At 42.4% G+C, this 25780-nt stretch overlaps 4 protein-coding genes across 5 annotated transcripts; 1 reads left to right on the top strand and 3 right to left on the bottom strand.

Moving 5' to 3' along the window:
* Positions 1-6901: 6901 nt before the first annotated feature.
* On the bottom strand, positions 6902-8420 carry LOC127768723 (uncharacterized). Its single transcript, XM_052294351.1, has 2 exons — positions 7633-8420; positions 6902-7529 (listed from the first exon to the last, which is right to left on the bottom strand). Exons 1-2 carry the CDS (start codon positions 8418-8420, stop codon positions 6902-6904), a joined length of 1416 nt encoding a protein of 471 aa, XP_052150311.1.
* Positions 8421-14441: 6021 nt separating this feature from the next.
* LOC127768724 (putative F-box protein At3g16210) lies at positions 14442-17388 on the bottom strand. 2 transcript variants are annotated; one of them, XM_052294353.1, is made up of 4 exons: positions 16337-17388; positions 15702-16231; positions 14558-14667; positions 14442-14456 (listed from the first exon to the last, which is right to left on the bottom strand). In XM_052294353.1, exons 1-3 carry the CDS (start codon positions 17086-17088, stop codon positions 14651-14653), a joined length of 1299 nt encoding a protein of 432 aa, XP_052150313.1. In that variant the 5' UTR covers positions 17089-17388; the 3' UTR covers positions 14442-14456; positions 14558-14650. The 2 variants fall into 2 exon arrangements, with proteins under 2 accessions (XP_052150313.1, XP_052150312.1); XM_052294352.1 differs by lacking the exons at positions 14442-14456; positions 14558-14667 and having other exon boundaries at positions 14681-16231; positions 16337-17387.
* A 1603-nt stretch (positions 17389-18991) lies between these two features.
* On the bottom strand, positions 18992-20598 carry LOC127768892 (uncharacterized). The gene is made up of 3 exons (XM_052294558.1): positions 20135-20598; positions 19794-19940; positions 18992-19607 (listed from the first exon to the last, which is right to left on the bottom strand). Exons 1-3 carry the CDS (start codon positions 20596-20598, stop codon positions 18992-18994), a joined length of 1227 nt encoding a protein of 408 aa, XP_052150518.1.
* A 960-nt stretch (positions 20599-21558) lies between these two features.
* LOC127765636 (40S ribosomal protein S21-like) lies at positions 21559-25780 on the top strand. Its single transcript, XM_052290578.1, has 4 exons — positions 21559-21664; positions 24684-24768; positions 24859-25003; positions 25549-25780. Exons 2-4 carry the CDS (start codon positions 24719-24721, stop codon positions 25612-25614), a joined length of 261 nt encoding a protein of 86 aa, XP_052146538.1. The 5' UTR covers positions 21559-21664; positions 24684-24718; the 3' UTR covers positions 25615-25780.

Genomic DNA, 25780 nt, shown 5'->3' with positions numbered 1-25780 from the left:
TCATATTAAATATAGGAAAAAAAACTAATTACACAGTTTGTATGGAAATTGCGAGATGAATTTTTTAAGCCTAATTAGTCCATGATTTAACAATGTGGTGCTACAGTAAACATTTGCTAATGACGAATTTATTAGGCTTAATAAATTCGTCTCGCAGTTTACAGGCGGAATCTGTAATTTATTTTGTTATTAGTCTATATTTAATACTTCAAATGTGTGTCCGTATATCCGATGTGACGCTAAAATTTTAAACCCCTGCATCTAAAAACCCCGTAAGACAAGTTAATAACGTACGTTTTGTATTACTAAAGCAACTAACCAGACAGCCTATGCGAGTGCGCGGGCTTGTCATTTTATTCTAAGTGTTAAAATCTTTTATGATGACTATTTTTTATCTATATATATAGTTTCTGTAAAATGTTCAGATATATATAGTCACACATGATGTAGTTGTTGGTCATTCAAACTTCCTTACGGGTAAAAAGTTTCACGCCTTGATTGCACGTATAAAATTTTAGCAATAAAATTATAGCTGAGATAGATATTTGATAGTGAACTAATTATTCTATAAATTTTGATCTCTCTATGAACTTCTATATATAAAGTTAATACTTCAGAATAAAGTAGTTTGCTGAACTATCACATTTTTTAAAATAAAACACTTATATTGTGAAATGGGTAATATTCACCTAACTATTCAAACCTTCCGTCTATCTCTCTTTCCAAGGATTAAAATTCAATTTCAAGATTGTTTGTCACCCACTTAAGTTCTTGTTTGGTATTATTATTCCCCAGACTAAAGGAATTAATTGAACGTTTTCATATGTAGCCTTTCTATCAGAAAGATTTACTATGTTATCAATTTGTGCATATTTCAAGTGATGTGATATAAATAATAATGCGTATATAAGTGTGCGCGCGGAAAACGAAGTGGAGGAGCTGGGAACTAGTTCCGAAGTGAACGCAGCCTTAGTTTTCTTTGAAAAAAAATATTATTATAAATTGTGATTTACATCTAACTAATATAGCATGAGAAAATAGAAACCAATATAGAAGGGAACGGATGGGAGTGCGTACATCTCACGTACACACGCAAGAGCAAGGATAATAATAAAGCTCACTTCCTACTATTAGACCATCTTAAAGCCAACATATATAACATATTAGCTATAAGGTTGACTACAATTTTCTTCTCCTCTCTATATCGCTCACTTATATATTTAATGTATTTGTCTTGAAATTTGTGTTAAGCTAGCTCTTGCATGAGAGCCAACACATTATCCTTGCTTTAAGATAGAGTTCTGTAAATCAGAGATACATATTCTTCCAATCTTATTGCCATCATTTGGAATCAATGCCAGTCTGCGTGTGTATCATACATCTGGCATCCAGGAATGCAAATAATAGAGCACCAAGTCTACAACACGAACTTCTGCAAAAAAGGAGAAGACAAATTGTATCCTCAATAAGGGACATGAAGCCGTCTGGCAATAAAATATAAGAAGAAAATTTCAGTCACATTTTAATGGTTGAAATTGCTCCAAGATTCATGCAAAGAACACTAATAAAATCACCCCTCATCTTCCTCCTCCTAGCCACACTTCTCAATTTCTCATGGATAATGCCCCACCTGGCTCCATGTGTAGGCGGCACACCATGATATAACAGAAGTATAGAACACATGCATGATTAAAATGATATTTGAAGTCCATATTAACTGTGTTTGAGGCAGGCTCTTTGACTCGTCATAGCGCTCATTCCAACCATTCTTCCTTGTATCAATATTTTTTTTAGGTCTTCTTTTAAAAGCAATGTGGATGATCATTAGTTTAGCCTGATACTTTGTTCCTAGGATGCAACATAAGAACAAATTCAAAGCTAGTGCGCCATTTTTTTTCTTTTCTAATAAAACCCAAAAATATGTCATGTTCTCTTCCTCTTCAACTTGCAACCAATTACTTCCTCCGTTTCAGGTTACAAAACGTTTTGATTTTAGTCAAAGTCAAACTATTTCAAGTTTGACTAAGTTTATAGACAAATATAGTAATATTTATAATACCAAATTAGTTCTATTAAATCAATGACTGAATCTATTTTTATAATAAATTTATCTTGGGTTGAAAATATTTTTTTCTACAAATTTAGTCAAACTTAAAACAGTTTAACTTTAACCAAAGTCAAAACGTCTTGTAACCTGAAATACACTTTTTATAGTTCAAAAGGAATGAAATCGATTAAAAAAACTAGTCGTAAATGGCTTATATACATTAAGTTGAATGCCGCATCACACAACTCATCTGCTTGTATTAGACAAATTGACATGGACTCTAAAAGAGAAAAAAAAACTGAATCTTGAGGTTGGGCCGCTGAGTGACCAAGCCGGCAGGCGGCACCCCGGCACCACGCAGCGACGACGGCGAGGAAGAACCCAGTAAGCGAGAGGATGCGAAGTGGGGGAGCCGGGAGCTGGGAGGATGCGCTGTGGCGAGATGGGCAGGTTGGGGGCGGCGGCGACCTGCGCGGCGGTGCTGCTGCTGCCGCCGAAGTGGGGGAGGCGGCTTGGCACTTTACTGGAGTACTGGCTAGTAATGGGCTGGGCAAGCTAACTGGGCAACTAGTTAGCCTGGGCCTGGGTCATCATGGGCTCAAAATTCTTAAACAAGTCACGTCTGATTCATATCTTAATCGAAAAACCCGGGTAATATCGACCCCTTTAACTATTTAAACCGTGCAAAATAACTCTCTTAACACTGCGACAGTAATTATTATTGGCGGTAGTTTTTACTGACAATGAGTGACTACCTCACTTCTTTCTTCATTACTCTCCCCCCCCCCCCCCCCTCCCTCTCTCTCCACTACAACCCTGCCAATGATGTAGTGGAGGAAGCGGTCTGAGTATGTGGAGAGTGGCTGCAGCGTGCAGGAGGGTGAGTCGGTAGCACCTTTTGTTGGGTTTGTGTCGGGAAATTTGGATCTTTGGGTTGGTTTGGGTTTGGGTGCCATGGTGACAGCGAATTCTTGGTATGGTTGTAGGCGTGGCGGGGAGGTGTGGTGCTCGCGTACCGGAGCCTTGGGTGGTGGTGTATTGCAAGATGGCGACAATGCTTTTGTACGTGTACAGGAGCCCCTAAGCCGGTGGATATCGAGCACTCACTGGGGAACAAGGAGATGTATGTCATGCTCTCATTTGTGTTCTGGACGCTGACCCTGATCCCACTTGCCAAGCATTCCCTTTGATCAAAAAGAATCCAATTGTGGAGATGAATGTGGATATACACTATATCCAGATTCATCCCTTGGATCGTTTTTTTATGGGACTAGAAAAAATACCCGTGCGTTGTAACAGGTGAAGTATATTTTAATCTTATTATTATTATATGGTTTAGTTAAGATGAAGTTCACTGTGGGAGTTCGCTTGGATATATATGTATTTTTAGAAAATCATGAGCTGCAGTTTAGAGTCCGATCGGCTCAAGTTAGCATGCGAGTTTTTTTAAACAGATTTCTTATATGATTCTTTCTGTATTACCCAAAGTGAACGATCTTAAAAACCGACTCAAATACGGATATGTATTTCCAAAAGCAAACAAACTTAAAAACCAACTCATACACGGATAACGTACCAAAATACCGACAAAAATATATTCAGTTTTTATAATAGTAGAGATAGAGATATGCGCTTGTCGTGCTCTACGCTGACGATGATGGCCAGCACGAAGCCTTCATGCTCTACTCACACTAGCTCCTCCTCCCCTTCGGCGGTGGCAGTCATGAGCTGGTGGGCGGTGCGACGGTGTAGGCACGGCGACGGACGCGACAACCATGCATGCCATGTTGGAGAAGCACAGGGTCTTGCAAAGGTGGCAGCTGGCTGGCTACTACTCGCTCTACTCGGGACGTATATGGTCATTAATTAGTGACGACTAGTTGTTTAGGCTAGGAGAGGAGGAAAGGGAAAGGTTGCATGGCTTTAATTTAGAACAACCCACGTGCAAGGATGAGGAAGGTGGTGGAGGGGCACCAGTTTGTAGCCTCACCACCCATGTCGGTATATATCTTGAGGCTCGTCAAGGCTGATATCTGGTCTCGCCAGACTGCACTGCCATCTTTTCTGTTTTGAAGCGTACGTCTCCTCAACTCCACTGTTGTCAAGGATACTGGATACATGTGGTTGTCGTGCCACACCTGCCGTCACGACCTCGCCAACACTACTCGTGGCGGCATTGCTGCTGCCGCTGATACAGTCATAACCATTGAGGAGAAAGGGGGAGAGGAGTGGTGTAGGAAGAAGTTAGGTAATCATTTACAAATTGACCCAGGTCTATATTTTTTTAATAGAGTAAATTACAGTTTGGGTATAAATTTAGTTAAAAATAGGTTAACTAAATTTTCACACTGTGATACTCCCAATCCAATTGTTTTCATATAAATCTAGGTATCTTTTAACTATTTTTTCACCTTGGACCACCCCTCTTAATTCCTCTCATCCCCTCTTATGGTTTCCCACTGCATCTTTGCGGCCATGTTCTTCCACCAAGTCGTCGACGAACTCACTGTCGGCAAACCCATGGTCATTGAGTTGCACGATATATATGCTCTACACTCTGCGTTGCTGCACAGGCCATCACGCGGCCAGCCCAAAAGGGCCATGCTGGCGATGCCACATGACCTGCCTCATTGTGACGTTCATTGCCACTGCTGGCACTGGTGACCGGGGCATGATCGCCATAGTCGAGGAGAAGAGAAAGATAGTAGAGAGAGGGTGGTCCAAAGTGTAAAATATGTACGCATTTCTGATTTTATATGAAAACATTGTATTGGGGTAGTTTAAAATGAAACATTGGTTAAAAAATCTGGCCCAAGATGTAAGAGGGAGACTAGTGCACGGTATTCCGTCCCAACAGGATAATTAAATGACACCTCCACCTTTCCGGGCAAGATATGGATAAGAATCAAAGATGGACTCGGTTAGCCTTTGGCTCTCACAAAAATATGCACATAGGAATTAATGGTTAGTCCCCACGTGCATCTAGCGCTCCTCCTTGAGTTTGTAGGTTAGAACATGCATGTGTAGTGCATCATCAACTATTTTATTACCGCATTGTTTCAGTACTAACTAGGACGAGATGATTTCTATTATGTATCGTATGATACTTGTGAGATATCACCGGTGGTACTTACCAGGTATTAGATGATTCCAATCTGGTATCACATGATTTCTACTAGGTATCAAGTAATAATTGCGAGGTATCACCTGATACTGGATAGGTATCACCTAATACCGGTTAGTATCAGGACATGATACCTAGAAGATATCAGGACCTTATACATGTTTCTGTCCAAACGGTGGTACTTATCAGGTATCAGTCGATTCCAATCAGGTATCACACGATTTCTATCCGGTATTAGGTAATACTTGCGAGATATCACCTGACACCTGATAGGTATCACCTGATACCAGTTAGGTATCATGATCTAATACATATTTATGTCCAAACGGTGATAATTATCAGGTATCAGAAACCAGTATCAGGACCTGATATATATTTCTATTCAAACGGTGATACCTATCAGGTATCTGATAATTCCAACACGCGATTTCTACCAAGTATCAGGTAATACTTGCGAGGTATCACCTGACACCGGTTAGGTATCAGGTCATGATACCTAAAAGATATCATGACCTGATACATATTTCTGTCCAAATGGGATATCATCTTGTACCATTCCCAAAAGAGAAAAGCACAATTTCCAAACAGACAAACAATACAAAAATACTATTAAAGTCTCATGTCTTCTCGGTGTGAACATGCACACATAAATACATTAATTTTCTTAGCTTTATCATATTGTACTGTCACCAACTCAAATACTGGTGTGACATGCCTCCTCGTGTCACGTGCCTATGAGCTCTCCTAAGGGCTACAGGCCTACTACACACTTTGGTTAGCTGCTCATATCCGCGTGTCACTGGAGGCATGATTATGCACGAAATCGGATTGACTTATGTCCATCTCAATAAGTCATAGAAGACTTCGTTAAACTATTTCGTTCGGACGGTATCCCGTACAGTAGTTTTCTCAAATTGTAATATACTCTTTTTAATATATTTGATGGCCGGGCTACCACGTAGACTCACATCAGTAAAAACCATCATTACTAAAATTAGCATCACAGCCGCTTCTCGGATTGGAGAATTTTCCAAGAAATTTCTTGGGAATCGAACTTATTTATGCGTAACCCTTGTAAAATTCTTGAGTTTCTAAAATTTCTTAATTTTAGTTTGGTCGGACTTTCTCTAAGTTGCAGTATTTCCGCAATAGTACTAAGGTAAAAACTGTGAATTATTCATGTCAGCGTTATGATAGATACGCAATATATGACATTAGTGTTTCTTTACAAAAAGTTTCCTACTGCGTTATATATATTAAATAGATATGTACAAAATATTTACTAGGACAATCACATAATATCTTAGCTATTATTGCCAATTGGATTTATCTACTATTCTACTTCTTTTGCCCTATGCAAACATAAGGCAAAGCCATCTCGAGATCTTCTCTTCCACATATGAATAGAAATCTGGACATTATTGAGATTATTCTAGCATGTTATCCCAATGACAATATGACATTTGTTGGTACAAGCAGATGTACAAATCACCAGGTGCCCATACAAGTGCATAACAATGCAGCTGACAGGATGAAAACACTAGAGTACCCTGTCAAAGATTTATGATATTTACAACTAAAATACACACGAAAATAAAAAGGAACTGAAAATGCTTCTTAATTAAGAGAAGCAAATCTCATAGGTACATATACGCTATTATAACAAGGAATTGATATATGAGTAGGGGAATTTGTTTTGATGTTTCAGCTTGTCTTTTTCTCTAAAATCTTCACATCGAGCAGGGCGTGTATGAAAAAGAAGCGGTTATAAACCGTTCATTAATTAAGTGAATGTTATAGCTGGTTGGATATAAGTTACCGATATCTTCAACCTTTGAGCTGCTTAAATGATAGGCTAGTCCTCTCTTTAACGATTCGCTTAAAAATATACTCTCTTTGTATGGATGAAACCCAATGATGTCAATGTATCCATGGTATGCCCCTGTAACTCTATCTTCATTGTCAAGGACATTTTCATCGTCTGAGATCCATTCAAACTTCTCCAATGCTGCCTCCTTGTTGGGTTCACATTCAACCTTCTTTTGGTCCAGTTCTTCCATGTTGTCATCTTCATACGTATAAGAATCCTTACGATAGTTGATATCCTGTAAAATCCATGAGCCTATACCTTGTCGATTATTACACCCAAGCAGAATATGTCTCATATCCTTGTCATGTTTAAGCTCCCACTTCATCTCGCCAAATGTTTCATCAAGAATCCAAACTTTAAGACATTGGTCTCTGCAAAATGCAAGGTACACACCCTTCTTTGACTTTCCAAGATAAAAGTCGGAGTATCTGTTGTCGGAGAACTCTGGTGGTTTAATTACTTGGTACTTGTTATCATTCAACGATATTCTGTAAAATCATTCCATTCATCAAATATTATAATCTTCTGCTAGTATATGAAAAATCAAAATCAAACCATATAAACACTTAAGAGTGTAAGTAGAATACTCACCTGGTAACAAAGTTAGTCTGGCAATGCACATAGAGTGCTCGTCGCCAATACACCGCATTCATCCTCTGACCTGATGACCAACTCGACCGCATCTCAGCGACGGTGCTCGCTGCTTCTTCTCCTCCTTCGCGGGCGAAACTCCTCTCTTGCCACAACCATGTTCTTGACGAGAAGACCGGAATGGCATACGATGCCGGTGGCCATGTCGATGCCTCCAGCACGGGGTCCACTTCGCCTCTAAGCTTGTCGTAGAGATAATCGTTTGGCCCGGGCTTCCGGCGGAAGGATGGGATCAGGAGCACCTCGTAGTGCTGCGGAGACATGGCGGGATCAAAGACGAGGTAGGGGACATAGGAGTAGTCCATCCCCTCGCGCGGCGGCGGCGGCGGCGGGCATGGGGGCAATCGAGCCCACCATCGCGTGGCCGGGTTTGCCATGTACTCGGCGTCCTCGATCAAGAGGAGCCCGTTGCAGTGATCCTGGATCTGGTACTCCCTGGATCCGTAGGTGGTGGAGGTGGGCAGGAAGTCGAGATCGCCGGAGATGGCGGCGGCGGCTCCCGTCGAGGGACGGCGGGCGAAGAACTCCGAGTTGAAGAGGCCAAAGAAGTTGAGGAAGATGCTGGCGAGCGGGCGCGGGAGGAGCTCCTCGGCGCGCAGCAGCAGCAGGCGGCGGTCGTCGACGAGGTCGCGCCATGGCTTGCAGACGCAGCGGCACGCGGCGAGGCAGCGCGGCGCGAGGCGGCGGAGGACCTCCGCGAGCACGTCGTCCGGCAGCGCCGCCACCATAATCGATCCCGTTGAGGCGGAGGTGAAAGCAAGGCGATCGATCGAGGAGACGGTACGTTGCGTGGTGCACGGATCGATGGGGAGATCTAGCCAAGCGATGGATAAATTTAAATGGCGGCGAGGTGGAGAGGCGAAGAGGGAAGCGGTTCGCGCCAACTTGGAAGTCGACTCCAAGTCGAACGAACGAACGAATACTCTACCACGATAATGGGCTGGTTGCCGGCCTAACGCTGGGCAATTCATGGGCCATCGTGGGCTCGAAATTCCTGGACAAACTCGCGGTTTACAAACCTAAATAGATTGCATTTACAAAAGCGATAGGAAAGCTTCTTGTCAACGTCTAGTAATCCTCCGCAAATTAGCAGCATCTATGCTTCATCCATCCTCAAGAAATTCGTAGAGGCATCTGCAGTGTGTTTCCTTAACAAAAGTACTACGTATATTTGCTTTACAAATGGGATAAGAGAACTACCAGACTTGATGCAGGTGTTTATGTAACGAACTAGTAGTCGAAAGAAGAACACTATTACGCTTAGTATCGGTCAATGATTATATTCCCTCCGTTTGATATTATAAATCGCTTTAACCTCTTTCTTAATCAAACTTCTTTAAATGAGCAAATTATTAGAAACATATAGCAACAACAGTTACAACAATTTGGTTTCATTAAAATAACTTTTAATATATTTCAATAATATGCTTATTTTATGTTGAAAATGTCACTATGTTTTACTATAAATTTGATCAAACTTTTTAAAGTTTGACTATAAAAAGTCAGAGCGACTCATAATATGAAACAAAGGGACTATATATATATATATGGTACGCACAACTATAAACCAAAAAATCTGACATGTGCCTCCAAACAGAGGAGAAGAAGCTGCTGCATAATGAATTTTATAAAAATTATTGTAATCCTTGTAAAATATTCCAAAAGAATATTTATTTTAATAAATTTCAACAAATAACTCATATTTATGTGTTATTTCTTGCTGTTAAAAATATTTATTTTTCTTTTAATATACAAATACCATATACCTTCCATTGTGTTTTGTAGACTGTAGTTCTAATTTGTGATTATATTTCTTATTTTAAGGTCGGTTGGTAACTTGGTTCTACCTTGTGATTATATTTCTCCTTAGTATTCTCGGAGCGATTGTTGCCAATCCAAGAGAAAGCGGCAACATGGTAAACAGGATTAGGGAAGAGAATGAACATACGGAGGAGACAGAAGCCTACCACCACGAACACTGGCGAGCTCATCCCCTCTCCGATGCCCTTCTTCGCTCGGACCGCGGAGCCATGCCGGCTGGACCGTTCACCGGCCCTAGAGATTGGTGGTGGAGGAGGTGGGGGTCATCTTGACCGCCATCGTGGCCTCATGGACTCTTCTAACACTGCTCGACAGTCGACACCCATTCAGTCTGGTGGAATAAGGGGATTCGAAGCAGCGGCCTCGATTTATAACACTGGAGGGGGGTAGAGAAGAGTGGGTGCGCTACCACCACTAGAACTGTGCCAAGCTCACCATGTGGGGGACATGGGAGATGCGGTTGTGGGAAGAGGAGTGTGGGAGGTCGTCGTCGCCAGATCTGTGTCAAACTTGCCATCGAGCATAGAGCAGATGCCAGAAGACAAAGAGGAGAGTGGTGATACCAGAGGGAGAGGGAGGTGGCGCTGAAGACACAGAGAGAGGAGAGATGGAAAGAAGAGGTGGTGCTGGAGAAGGCAGAGTGATAGCATCGAACACATTGATGACTCGGTTGGGAAGTGGGGATTGGGAGGAGGGATAAGAGTGGGGTGGGAAGAAGAAAGAGTAGGGAGTGACCAACAGTGGGCTTACGCAAGTTAAGGGTACACATATTTATTTTTATTGTCAAAGGGTATAACCTATAAAATATAAAAGTTCCAGTTAACTCAGTAATTAAAATAATATTATAAGGATTGACACACAAAATTTTTAAAGGCTGAATTAAAAGAAATTCATAGCGTAGTTTTTATTGTTAGGAGGGTGGTTTATATGTTACCATGGCATATAAAGAATTCTTAGGTTGAGTTCTTTCCCCAACTTTCCCAACTCACCTCACTCGTTTTCTACGCGCACGCTTTTCAAACAGCTAAACGATGTATTTTTTTTTTGTAAAAAGTTTATATACGAAAGTTGCTTGAAAAATAATATTAATCCATTTTTCAAAAAAAAACAAATACTTAATTAATCATAAGAAAATGCATCGCTCTGTTTTTCGTGCGGAGGGAATGTGTTCCCAACTCGCCTGAACTAACACAGCCTTAGTGTAGTTTCCATTGCGATGATTGTGGACCATATGTTACCTTGGCATATAAAGAATTCTTAGTACAGTTTCCATTGTGAGGAGTGCAGTTGATATGTTACCTTGGCATATATGGTATTTTGTGGTCTGGCCTCAATTGCTTATGCCCTAAGAGCGGATACAATAACCGGCGATAGTACGACCATTTCAGCAAAACTAATGAGCTAGAGGACAGATAAGAAGAAAGATAGTAGGAACGGGCGACTATTTTATCGCTAGCTTTATGTGAGCTCCAAGGTGAAAAAGCTTACAAGGTAGGAATTTTCAACTTTTAAAAATGGCCATGGGTCCACATGAAGTGAGATGAATTCTACAAAAGATGCTAGTCAGTTGGGTCCCACAGAAGAAAAGAAATATATCTCAGGGGTTGTGATGTACTAGAAGATAATTTGCTCTTCATATTAATTGTTAGCTTACCCTACTCCCTCTATCCCATAATATAGCTATCTAGGACCGGACGAGACATTTCATAGAACAACGAATCTGCATATGAAATATCTCGTCCTATCTTTTTTATGACAGATTCGTTGTCCTATGAAATGTCTCGTCCGGTCATGGAGGGAGTAGTTGATGTGGACATGGATGGAGCGGCAGCCGGCGATAATATTGAACATGCTCTAAGGCCAGTCCACCGATCACTTGGGGGCCCCACCTCCAATCTGGCCCACCGGCCACTAGGGGTTCTTGTTTTGTGCCCACTGTTCTGCCTTCTCTTTTCTCTCCAGCGATGATTTTTGGGTTTTGGTGCGGTTCTTGGGCAGCAAAATCGTGCAGCTCCGCAGGTTGCTCATTTTGGTTGGGGATTCCTTTGTGATGGCGTGGGCAGGGTCTCAAGAGGAACCCTATTGAGGATCTGGGCTGCAAACATCAACTGACGAGGGCGTCGACCCTGTGCTCTGTCCATTCCCCGACTTTTTTTTTTCCCTCCGTCGCAAATCAAAACACAAAACAGTTTCTCCAGTTGAACAAACGAATACTCCGAACAGTTCAGAGTGAGTTATTCAACATTTTCCTCCATCCTATTTACTTCAAAGGAAAAATTGTCGGGAATGGTACACGTGTTCTTCTTTAGGATGGACCCAACATGTATTATGAATAACTACTATATATAATCTACACTCAGTATTTTCCTTTAAATTTATTTGGTTATCAATACTCTTATGTGATTTACTTCAAAGGAAAAAATTGTCGGGGAACGATACAGGTGCTCTTAGAATGACTACTGAATATGTGCGAGTGGTTTTCCTTGGAGCATACATTTCTCTTTCATATCGTTCATTTGATATGAAGATCGACGTGTTGCCTATATTAGTGTCAGATGCTACGGAGTTTGACTGATATGTGGAGTTGGTCCAGTAATCAGTATTATTGCGTACACCCTCCATCCTAAAATTCGTAGCTAGGAATTCGTTTTTTGATAGAGTAGTAAATAAATGACTACTCCCTCCGTTTCATAATATAAAACTTTCTAGCATTGTGCATATATATAGATGTTAATGAATCTAAGCACATATATATGTCTAGATTCATTAACATCTAAATAAATGTAGGTAATGCTAGAAAGTCATACACTATAAAACTATAAAACAGAGGAAGTAATTTTATGTTGGCTCTTACGGTATCAGACAGACAGTGCGTAGATCAGAAGCACCCGACCAATTCACAGATGCTACCAGTATATTTGCATTACACTAGCTAAATGCCCCTGTGTTGTACATTACTTTTCTTTTTGTTACAAGGAGCATTTGGCAGTGTTCACGCATGCTAAATTCTAGAATTAAGTCATTCATTGACAAATATACACCACGATTTGTTCTTTGAGCTTGTTTAGATTGATGTCATTTCAAATCATACCATTTTTTTTGGCAAAGTTACCAAATATGTGTATCCATTTAGTTATTACCAAACTCAAATAAATAAATAATAAATCCTAAAAAACTTGGCAATATTGCCAAATTGTCAAAATTTTGGCATTGACAAAATTTAGTAAGGTTTATTTTAGCTATAGTCTGAAAAATACCCTTCTTTTTTCTTTTTAATGTTTCGTCTCAACCTGTGGTTTGTGGTTCAGAAGGCTAAATAAGAAGAGAACAACATTTGAAAGGTCAATTGTTCGATATTAAAGAAATTTGTGTATTATTTCTTGACAATACAGTTTGGAGGAGGTGGTTGGCAGATTCGTCGTCTCAACCACTACCTTCTTTAGAGTATATATAAACTGATTTTCTTATATGTGGCTTATTGACTTGTGTTGCTGTCAGGATATTATACCAATGTAATTTTTGCAAGGAAAGACTGGCGAGTCTGAGTGAGTACTGGGAGACATATTGGTTTAAGGAAGAAGATGAATGTTAAAACTAAGTGTAATTAATGGGATTCATTGGTACTATGGTACGCCCACATAATTGGTTCATAGAGATATGAAAGTTATTTTTTTTTTTTTGAGACAAGGGCGGCATGCCATTCATTGATTAAGCAACATCATCACAAAGTATGTCCCGGATATAATCCGGTATTACAGAACGGTACACAGTACAGGTAGACAGCTCGGCATTCCGAGCTAGAGAATGAGCCGCCAAATTGGACAACCGGTTAACATGCATAAAAGAGCATAAAACAAAGGTGGACGCCAACTTCTTGATAACTTCAATCACGCATCCCACTCCTGAGCGATCCCTTCCTGAAGTTTGGATGCGTCTGATTACAGTAAGACAATCAGATGCCATGACAATGTGTTGCAGGCCCTCTTCCTTTGCTAGACCCAGTGCCCGCCTAATCGCCAGCGCTTCTGCAAGCTCAGGTAGCACCACATCGCTGATCATCTCCGAGCAAGCAACCAGGCATTTCCCTGTATTATCACGAATCAAAGCCCCGACCCCCATAGTCCTGGACGAGCTGAAAATCGCAGCATCAGAATTGATCATCCATACACCGGCCGGCGGTGGCTGCCATCTAGGTATGGCTTGAGTGTTTTCACCCCGCTGGCCATCCACCGTCTTCGTATTGTGCTTTAGAATCATGTCGACATAAGACAAAATTTTGATGACAACACGTTGGGGGTGCACTGTGCCATTGTTGTTCTTTGTATTGTTCCTTGCTTCCCAGATGTGCCAAAAGGTGACAGCCAAAAGGGTGTTTGTATGGCTGGATCCCCGTTTCAGGAAATCAAAGATCCAATGCCTCATGGTTGAGAACCCATTTCTTCCTAGTTTGACAGCACACTTTCTTTTGATTTCCTCCCAGATTTGAGCAGCAAAGGGGCAGAACAGGAAGACATGTTCCATTGTGTCATCTCTGTTGCAAAAAACACAGCCATCAGTAGAGGGGATATGCCGCCGTCGAAGTTGAAACCCAGTCGCCAAGCATTCATGAGCAGCACGCCAGAGAATAATTTTCATCTTTCCCGGCGCATTGATTTTCCACAAGCCCTTCCAATCCTTTTGGCTCTCCAGCAGTCTCGACGCCATTCCTCTCCCACTGTTGCTCTGATCTGCAAAGAAAGCTTCTGATCGCACCATATTGTAAGCCGAACGCACAGAGTATAAACCCAGTTTTTCATGTGGCCAAGAAGCGAAGTCAGCATCACCATGTCTACTAATAGGAATCTGTAGAATCTCCTTTGCAATGTCCACAGGGAAGAGGGATCTTATCAAATCTCCATCCCAACATCTGGCATCCTCGTTCATCAGGCAGCTAACAGTGGCATCTGTTGGGAAGGGAGAAAGCGTTGTCACCAACTGAGGTCAAAACCCAGGTATCCAATTATCTGAAAAGATTTTGATGGTTTTCCCATCGCCGACTCCCCACCTCACTCCCTTTGCCAGCAGTTCTCACCCAAACAGCAAGCTTCGCCAAGTGAAAGACGACGATTTCGGTTGAGCAGCCTCCCAGAAAGACGAGTTAGGGAAATATCTTCCCTTCAAAACCCTCGAGCACAAGGAATCAGGATCAGTAAGCAGCCTAACATTGCTTGGTTGAAAGTAGTGAACTCCCTAAAGCCCATGAGATATGAAAGTTGGTCGACAATGATCGCTAAACTTTCATATTTTTCAGTTTTCACCCACATGATGTTCTATTACTTCTGCCGTTTTCAGATCGGTGCTCTAACAATTGCAGCTTCAGTTATTGCTGAGTGCGTGAGGATTAATATTAGCTCCATATTTCTACAGCACTTGTCCCTTGTAATTGGCTAATTGCAGTTTAAGAGCTAATACCATTATACCAGGAACAAGTTTTGGCAACAAATATACATTTAGCCTTCACCTACTGTAATGCATGGGAATTTTTGTAGTCCTTAACAAAAAAGAGCAGCATGATGCTTCTTTCCTTCAGAATTCAGAAGAGACTCGGACCTCTCTGGATTGAAGGATTTTCAAAGAAGTTTCTAAAAAACGAACAAATTTACGTACAAATATTATAAAATTAATGAATTTCGAAGGAGCCCTTATTTCCTTGTACCGTCTTTTTTTTTCCCCTTCACTCATTCAGACATGCTCTCTACGCTGCAGTGTTTCCGCAATAGTAGCAAGGTAAGACTGAGTTATCCTTATCCATGCCAATGTTAATCAAAGATACACAATATGACAAGAGTTGGTAATGCCATGTATCAATAGTAGAGAGATTCAAGCAGAGGTACGAGTAGAAATTACCATATGCATGTATAGCAACGTAGCTAATAGGATGGATACTAGAGCACCCTTTCAAAGATTTAGAATACAACTAGCACACACCGAAAGCAAAAGCAAAATTTGAATAGGAACTGAAAAATGCCTCTTAATAAAGAGGAGCAAATCCTCATAGGTACATATTTGAATACATGAGTACAGTCATTTATTTCGATGTTTAAGCTTCTCTAGAAACCCTCACATGAAGCAGGGTGTATATGGAAAAGAAGCGGTTATAAACTGCTCATTAATTAATTCATATTCAAGGTTGGTTGGATATAAGTTACCTATATCTTCAACCTTTGAGCTGCTTAAATGATAGGCTAGCCCTCTCTTTAACGATTCGTCTAAAAATATTATCTCTTTGTATGGATGAAACCCAATGATATTAATGTATTCATGATATCCTCCTGTAACTATATCTTCATTGTCAAGAACATTTTCATCGTCTGAGATCCATTCAAACTTCTCCAATGCTGCTTGTTCACATTCAACCTTCATCTGGTTGGGTGCTTCAATGATTTCATCATATTCGTATATATAAGGATTCTTTTGGTGGTTGATATCCTGTAAAATCCATGGGCCGAGACCTTGTCGATTATTGCGCCCAAGCAGAATATGTCTGATGTGCTTGTCATGCTTGAGCTCCCACTTCATTTTGCTACATGTTTCATCAAGAATCCAAACTTTAAGACAGTTGTCTCTGGATAATGCAAGGTATACACCCTTCTCTGACCTCCCAAGATAAAAGTTGAGGTAGCGGCCGGAGTACTCTGGTGGTTTAATTACTTGGTACTTGTCATCATTCAACGATATTCTGTAAAAAATCACACCATCCATCAAACAAATATAATCTTGTAGTATTATGAAAAATCAAAATCAAACGACAATATAAACTTGAAAGAGTGACTAGAATATATACCTGATAACAAAATTAGTCTGACAATGAACGTACAATGCTCCTCGCCAATAGACACCATTCCTTTGGTCCGATGCCCAATCCGATCGCATGTCGGCGATGGTGCCTGCGGCTTGTCCCTGACGGATGAAACTCCTCTCTTGCCACAGCCCTGTCCTCGACGAGAAGACGGGCAGTGTGTATGATTCCGGTGGCCATTCCGATGCCTCCACCATGGGGTCCAATTCGGCTTTCTCCGATTCGCTTTTCCAGCGGAACGATGGGGTCAAGAACACCTCGTAGTGCCGCGGGGACACTGCGGGATCGAAGACGAGGTAGGCGGCGTCGATGCGGTCCATCTCGTCGCGCGGCAGCGGGCGCGGGGGCAAGCGATCCCACCATCGCGTGGCGGGGTTGACCACGAGATCGCGGAACCTGATCAAGAGGAGCCCGTTGCAGTGGCCCTCGACCTGGTGGTGCCTGTACTGGTCGTACTCGTCTTTGGGGGGCAGGAAGTCGAAGTTGCCGGAGATGGCGGCGGCGGCGCCGCCGCCGCCCGACGGGGGGCGGGCGAAGAACTCCGAGCTGTACAGGCAGTGGAAGTTGACGAAGATGCCGGCGAGCGAGCGCGGGAGGAGGTCCGCGCGCAGCAGGCGGCGGTCGTCGACGAGGTCGCGCCACGGCTTGCAGACGCAGCGGCACGCGGCGAGGCTGCGCGGCGCGAGGCGGCGGAGGACCTCCGCGAGCACGTCGTCCGGCAGCGCCGCCACCACCATGCCCTCGAATCCTCGATCCCTCTCACCTCCCCTCGATCTTCGTTCTACGATCCCTCGATCGCCTGGGGGATCGATCTAGCGGCGGCGTCGCGCGGCGAGCAACGGGGATCGATCGCGAGTCGGGGGGGAGACGGATTCGTGGTGCACGGATCGATGGAAGTGGATTGGATTTTATCGATCGGCGGCGAGGTGGAGAAGGGGGGAGGAAAGCGGTTCGCACGAGGGGGTGGAGGAGAGTCGGTGTTGGGATTGGAAATCGACTCCGAGTCGAACACTGTCACCGCATGCCACAATCTCGTCAGCCCATCAGGGATTCTCTCCTGTGGTAATGTGCTAATTTGCGGGGAAAATGCTGGACCATGGGCTTATAGTGGGCTCTAATTCCTGGACGAACTCGCGCGGTTGACAGCCCTAAGCCCCTAACAATTTGGAGTAACTTCACTTTAGGTTCAACTAGAAAAAAATGTCATTGCGTTGCAACGGATGAATGCTATTTTAATCTTACTATTGTTATATGGTTTAGTTATGATGAAATTCATTGCGGGATATATATTTGATATATGTAGGATCAAATGCCCGTGCATTGCAACGGATTTCGATTTGATATTATTTTTTTTAGAAAATCATGAGTTGCAATTAGCTGCAAGTTAGCATGCAAGTTTTTTTTAAAAAAAAGAGATTTCTTGTACAATTCCTTATGTATTTCCAAAAGCGAGGAAACTTAAAAACTGACTCAAATACGAACCTATATTTCCAAAAGCGAACGAACTTAAAGAATGACTCATACACGAATGATGTACCAAAGTACCGGCAAAAATATCTTCAATTTTATAATAGTAGAGATTTATCGTCGAGTCTAAAATTTGTTCCTGAACCGAAATACAAGGTGTAGCATATCTCCCAACTCACAATACCATGTTAACTTTGATCCCTCGGCAGTATAGTAGCCGGTTTTTGGTTGATGTGGCATGTGGGACCCACATGTCAGTGGCACCCTCTTCTTCATCTTCTCCCTCTCCCTCTTCTCTTCCCCCTCTCCCAAACATGACAGGAACAACATGTTACCAGCGCTGTCGTTGGGACAGCCGGTGCGAAGGCGGAGGCGGCGAGGAAGAGGAGTGCATTGGTGTTGACGCAAAATATGTTGCGACACACGAATGTATGAGAGATCTGCTTAGCTCTGGTGCAGGCACTATCAAATTAGGTTCAGGACGTGCCACTTAGTTTGATCATACAACTAACAACATAGACATACAATGGTTAGAACAAAATGGTCGATCAACCAACGGACCGATGTGGAATCACATGCCCAGCCGATGTCGTTGGTGCCGCGGTTGTGGTTGGTGCCGCTGCTGTGTCCAGCAGGAAGAGAGGGGAGGGAGAGAAGTGAAGGAGAGGAAGAAGCGAGGGAAAGGGAAAGAAGTGAAGAAGGATAGAGAGGTGGAGGGTGAGTGAGGGAGTGGGACTTAACCAAATTTAATAGGCTTATTGTATTTTGCAGGTGGAGCACTTAAGGTTCCGTCTATGAAATAATGTATTTTCACATGTGAATCTCTTAAGGCTTCATCTGTAAAAATTGATTTTTGCAGATAGGGCTAAATCTGAAGGTTCTTTGCTATTTTCACAAACGGTTATAAGAAGGTTTTTTTTTTGTCCGCCTAGAAAAATAAAAGCCAACATTGATAAAAATCATTTTTTTAGTAGTGTGCTCACGTAATAACAAACTAGTAGCTGAATAGATGAACACTAAGTACTGATCAAAGATTTTGGTACTCACAACCAAAAACCAAAAATGAAAAGGAATTGACAATGCCACAAACATGAGCAAATCATAGTGCAGTAGTGGTATTTGTCGTCTATAGATGTCCTTTGAAACTATCTATCATCCTTGAAACCCTCACATCTAGCAGGGTGTGTACGGATAAGACGCAGATATCATTTGCTCATTGGATGGTACAAAATCGTAACCTACTGGGTATAAGTCACCTAGATCTTCAACCTTTGAGCCATTTAAATGATAGGCTATCCCTCTCTCGAACGATTCACTGAAGAATATAATCTCTTTGAAAGGGTGGAATCCAATGATATCAATAGCTTCATTGTATCTTCCTATAATATCTTCATTGCAAGGAGCATTATCATCATCAGAGTTCCATTCAGACTTCTCCAATGTGGCTTCCTCGTTGAGCTCATATTCAAGCTTCTTTCGAAACCATTCATATGATGATAAGCTACCTTCTTCTTTTTGATAATTAATTTCCTGTAAGATCCATGGTCCCAGATCTACTTTATTTCGTCCAAGTAGAATATGTTTAATGTCTTTATCATGCTTTAACTCCCACTTTATTCCGTCACATGATTCATCCAGAATCCAAACTAGAAGATGGCAGCAATGTCTGGCTAATGCAAGGTACACTCCTTTTTGTGATCTTCCAAGACAAAAATAAGAGTCTTCTGAGGGCATCCTAGTAACCTTTGGCAGTTTGATCACTTGGTACTTATCATTTCTCAAGGATATTCTACAAGATCAACCCATTGATCAAAATATAATGTTCTACAAAAAGATGGAAAATCAAAACCAAAAGATGGTGCTTAATGAGCGAGTAGAATAGATATACCTCATAATAAAATCAGTTTGGCAATGCACGTAGAGTGCTCCCTGCCAGTAGACAGTGTTTGTCTTTGGGTGTCATGACAAACCAAACCTCTTATCAGGGACAGTCGTATTTCCTGCAGCTTCCCCTTCACGCACAAATGTCCTCTCCTCCCATCGCTCGGTTCTCGACGAGAAGACGGGCAAGACGTACAATGGTGGTGGACATTCGGATGGTTCCAGTTCAACTTGGATACGCCTATGAATAGGAATAGGGATGCAAGTGGGTAGTCCTGTTACCCGTATAAAAACCCGTTTGCTAGTCTATTTATCGTATGGTAGCATAAAATTTAGAAGAAAAAATAAACTAGAAGTGGGATAAGCGGAAAAAAAAGCCCACTTACCTGCCCCGCTTGCATCTCTATCTATGAAAGTATGGGATCAGGAACACACCTCGTAGTGCGAAGACGCGGCTGGATCGAAGACGAGGTAAGCAGTATGGATGTACTCCATCTCTCCATGTCCTCGCGCGGAGGAGGGCGTGGGGGCAAGCGAGCCCACCATCGCGTGGCAGGGTTAACCACGCAGTCGCGGTCAAGCAGCAGTAGGCCGTTGCAGTGATCCTCGATCTTGTACCATTTAGTACCATCGAAGGGCAAGAAGTCAAGGAGACTGGAGATGGCGGTAGTGGCTCCTGCCGTCGTTGAGGGGCGAGCGAAGAATTCCGGGTAACATAGGCCCGAGAAGTTGAGGAAGATGCCGGCGAGCGAGCGCGGGAGGAGGTCCGCACGCAGCAGGCGGCGGTCGTCGACAAGGTCGCGCCATGGCTTGCAGACGCGGCAGCACGCGGCGAGGCTACGTGGCCCGAGGCGGCGGAGGACCTCCGCGAGCACGTCGTCTGGCAGCGCAGCCACCATGTCTGTCCGTCCTCCGGTCTCAATTCTTGCAAACGGATAGATTCTCTCTAAGGCCTTGATCGGTTTAGAGGGGATTAAAGAGAATTGGAATTGGAGGGGATTGAGGGGGAATAATTCCACACCACAAATAGGTGTGGAATGAGGGCCTGTTTGGTTGGTGCCCTGAAGGATATTTGCCTGACCAGACGTAAGCCTGAGACCAGCCGGGACCTTGTTTGGTTGGTGCCCTGACCTTAGTTTCTCCTTCCCTGCCCTGAGCTCTTTTGGAGCCTCATTAGCCTGAGTCAGGCGATCGTTTTCGGTCGCCTGAGCTCCAGGGCGGCGCAGCTACGCTCATTAATCCTAATTACCGCTTATAATAATGTAGTATAGGTACTGTAGATTGTAGAAGCAGCCGGCCATACAAATATATTTTATTTGTGCTTTCAAGGAGGGATACAGCCCATCCAAATATTTTATTTTTTTTGCTAACACTTTATAACAACCGTAATAATTAAAAGCTTAATCACGTTTAGTTTTCACATGCGCGGAAGAACAAACAAACAGACAAGTGTTCAAGTTGCCTGAGCAGGCAAAATTTATCATCCTATCAGGTAGCTCTCAGGCACCCAAATTTTTCAGGCATGTTGGTGAGGGCATCAACCAAACAGGCCCGGAATCCCCCTACAATCTCTGCCTGACAGATAGGGATTAACTAAACAAGCCTAAAGCGGGAGAAATCTCCTGCTTTTGTAAGCAATCTTCGTGCGTGAAGTCTACTCGAACTCTCCAAGTCGAGCACTTGGGCCATCGCATGAACCCATCAGGATTATCGGAGTAGGCCTACTGGGCCAATTGGGTGGGCTTTTTGCACGGGCCGTCCTGGGCCTTGTGGGCTTCGTAGGTCCAAGAACGTAGACGCCCCGAACGCGGAGACGCTGACAGTGGGCCCAGGGCTGCTGCTGAAACTAAGGTTTTTTTTTCTCCGAGTCATCTCGCCTCCTCTCGCGGTCTCGCCCTCCAAACGCCGCCGCCGCCGCCGCCGCCGCTCTCTTCGGTCTCTCTTCCCTTCTCTCCGGGAGATCAGGTGCGTCCCCCATCCTCTTCACCTCAAGCCTCCTCTGTTGATCTGCTCCTCGTGCTACGAATTCGCATGCGCGGGATTTCCTCGATTGCGATTTTGCGAGGAATCGGTCTGTGTTAGCATTATCAAATCGAGTAGCATGTTTTTTTTTTCCCTTTTGTCAAGTTCCATGTCTAGGAGATGGAATTAGTAAGAATTAGTAAACCAGACATTGCTGCGCGCGTTGCGCGCCCCCCTCGATGGGTAAATAGCCACGATATAGAAAAAGCTCATATAAGCTAGAAAATGGGATGGAGATAGCATTTAAGCAAATATTAAGCCTCATTTTGAACTCTGTACAAAATAACTCAACCAAAGTGATAGATTCAAGTCAACTGAAACCGTGCATGAAGAACCAATCTAAATTTGAGTTATTGAGCTCTAGTGGAGACTGCGTATTGAAGGCGTGCATCTGAATTGGTCATCATGAACAAAACACATATAAGTTTTGAAGAAGCCATTTCTAAAAGAAAAAAAAAGGTTACGGAGAATAAAATGCCACGTCACTAATTATTAATGCAATCACAAAGAAAAGTCGCATCTATACTATCTAAATTCTAAAGAGCGTAAACCGTATACAAAAAATGATGTTTTAAAGAACAAACTTATTATCTGTATGCAGCATTACACAAAGTTATGACGAATAAATAGCATAAGTAAATTCAAAGTGAACATCAAAGTTTGGTGCACGACATTCATAAAGTGCACGAAGGCAAACAACGGTTAAAAGTCAGCATGCTCTTTTTTTTTAATTCTTTCAGTATGATTGATGAGCTATTGCATTTGAAATAATACAACCATTTCAGATGCATGGCTCAATAAAATTTTCAACTCAAAACCTGAATTCAGCTATTCTGATTATCTTACCCAAAGGAACCACACATCCACGTACAATATTAATGCTTAGCAATAGTGTGTCATAATCCACTGTATTTACTTACAACAAAGACCAAAAAGACCCATTGGCGCATGTGATGAATCATGACATCCCTTCTACTATCTCTGCAAGGAGCTTTAGGAAAAATCATTCTGCATAGGAAGCAGAATCCTGTAACATATTGTAAATTAGCAATGGCTCCTCAAGCATCTATGCTTAGCAAGACTAAGGAAACATAGAGGAGCCACCAAAGAGTTCATGGTTGTTCTGGGATGAATCATCTATTGTCAGCCTGATAGCATACAACAGACATCTGCACAATAGAATTGTAAAAAACCTAAACAGTCAGGTGGCAGGGTATTGATTGTACCCAGATTAATAGACTTGAACTGTAACCCAAGTGATGGATGAACTGTGCAGCAAACTCTGAAGTGAACAACAAAAATCTACCCTCTCTCAATCAGCTCATCACTAATCGCAGAAATGGCACCACTGCCAGACATACAAATTGTTTATACAAATATAGCTAGATATCAAACTAAGGCATATATGAACATGGTGAAAACATCAAAAGTCAGTAAAGGAAGGCTGAGCTAATCACAATTTGATGGGCATTAGTGGCCATTAAGCGTACCAATGGCACCACAGTCAAATTTCTACAATTTCACCCTAGAAAATGTCATTGTGATGTGTAGGTGTAGCAGCCGACAGAGGACAGGATCCTGACTCCCTATTCCTCTTTGAATATAATATAATAATAATATAAGCTACATAGGCCATCACTTTTGCTACCCTAAGATGTAAAACTAAGTTCAGGAAAAAAAAAAAGAACTCCTCAATGAATGGAAAAAAGGGATAAAGATGGTTGATGTTCTCCACGTATCTTGAAACTAAATTTGCATTTTTTATATATATAAGAAGTCATCCAAGTTCTCAAGCCAACCATTCCTAATGAGACATTGATATTCTGTGGTTAACAATGCCTAAACAAAACACTTCCATTGTATTCACTAATGATTCTCGTTGTTCATATATGAGTAAAGTTAAATCACATCACAACATTGTTGTCATCTCAATATAGATTAACCAGTACACAATGAGTCTAATTAAAATGTACATCCGCAAATTAAAAAAAGCTGCATTTCACTATTTGTGCACAAACTGTTTTCTGCTAGTAAAACACTTTCATTAACTAAAATTGCTCCCAACCATTGTGAAATCATAATGTGAGGCAAAAGTTGTAGGTTTCTACTTTCTAGCCTACAACAAAGCACACATTTGTTTGGAAGCTGAGTAGGAGTAGCTGATACAACAGGTGCTGTCATGCTGAGTGAATTAAAAACAACCTCTGCTAAACATCCCACAACATCCATCTAAAACTCCATCCCACAGAATCCACATAAAACTTTGGTGCTGTAATTCAGAAACATGATAGTCTGCTATGCATTTTCTATATGGCCATTATTGATCCTTGTGCTCAACGAAAAATAATAATGCAGGCATGCAGCTACATGCATGAATGCCAAGAAGCAGTAGCATCACCAGTACCTGCCTCGTTCCTATCCGGAGACCACGCAGGCACCAACGCTTCTCTGATCTTGTGCGGGATATCATCCTCCCATTGCCGCCAAGGCCCTGTGCCCCTGCCTCCTACTATCCCTCCAACTTCTCCACCTGGTGCACCGGCTCGTGGACCGGTCCCCTCTACCTAGATCTGCAAAGCCACCGCCTGAGCTTCCTCCTTTCCAATTCCTCTGAATCGCCTCGGCATCCCACCCCTCATTTGCACTATCCGCTCGGGATCTGGAGATAACCGCCGTAGTTGGTCCTCCAGCGCGAAGTCTTTTCCGCCTCCTTACCATGATGACTCGCCACCGAGGCATATCAGGGCCTCTCCACTGAGCACCTGCCACTGGTCTTGCCGGCTCGCTGCTGACCATTTTTTTTCTCCTTTTGCGAACGAACAATTTCACACATTTGGGACTATGAATCTATAATGAACTAAAACTGCATGCCAAGTTCTATCTAGAGAGGGGCTAGCGAGTCTGTTTCATTATTCCATATATTCGTATTATGCAATCTGACTGTTTCATCCATGCCTTGTAGTTGCTGTTGTGGTGTTTTCTTCATCTACCGTCATCATGCAGAACGAGGAGGGTCAGATGGTGGACCTCTACGTCCCCAGGAAGTGGTATGTTTCTGTCATTCTTGATGTTTTGGTGTCTAATTCAACTGGTGTTTAGATGTACTTTTACATGCGTGTTGTGTTGGTTTCCTGCAGCTCGGCCACCAACAGGATCATCACCGCCAAGGACCATGCCTCGGTCCAGATCAACATTGGGCATGTGGATGAGAATGGGCTGTACGATGGCCGCTTCACCACGTTTGCTCTCTCTGGGTTCATCCGTGCTCAGATAATTATCATTGTAAACTTTTGTTTATTTACATGTGCCTGAATTTCTCTTTGTGAACTGTCTCATAGCTGTATTGCTCTATTTCCTGCATGATCATGAATTATGCGCGCGCTTTGTTGTTGCTGGCAGCTGATCATGTCACTGAACTTTAATGCTGTAAATACACAAGCAGAAAGTTTGATAGGGTGTTTTGTGGATTGTTTTTATGCAATGCATTGACGTTCCGTTTTGTTAGCCCGAGCATTTTACATATTCATATGATTAATCTGGTTTATTTCATCTGATACCAAGTCAGTTCATACCCTTTTTTTTTTTCATGTTTTGTGTAGTTTTTGGTATTGTGACAAATTTACCTAAATGATGGCAATGTAAAAAATCATACTAGTACATCGACTTTTTTTTTAACTATCATGATGTCCAAACGTACCCCCGATAGCTAGCATTTGTTTGTTCTGTAGGACCTAGCTGTTTTTCTTGCTCATATGCTATGTACATAAAAAGACTTTGTTGCAATGTTGCCTCCTTCAGTAGGTTCTCATTTGATTTTATTTCGACAGGGAGACGCCGACAGTGCTCTGGATAGGCTGTGGCAGAAGAGGAAGGCTGAGGTCAAGCAGCAGTAGATGTTGCTACTAGTTTTACCTGTAAGAACTCGTTTCGATTTCATCCTTTGTGGTGGCATGTTTGCACTTGTTTTGAAAAGAATCCATATCACCATGCTTATCAGAAGTTGAGACTTGAGAGCCTTCAAAACACGCTATTACATACGAGTCGTTTAGGGATGTGTTA

This window comes from Oryza glaberrima, chromosome 3, assembly GCF_000147395.1.
Source record: "Oryza glaberrima chromosome 3, OglaRS2, whole genome shotgun sequence".
Lineage (NCBI taxonomy): Eukaryota > Viridiplantae > Streptophyta > Magnoliopsida > Poales > Poaceae > Oryza > Oryza glaberrima.
The sequence above is the reverse complement of the archived record's forward strand: the minus strand, read 5'-3'. Positions and strand labels throughout refer to the sequence as shown.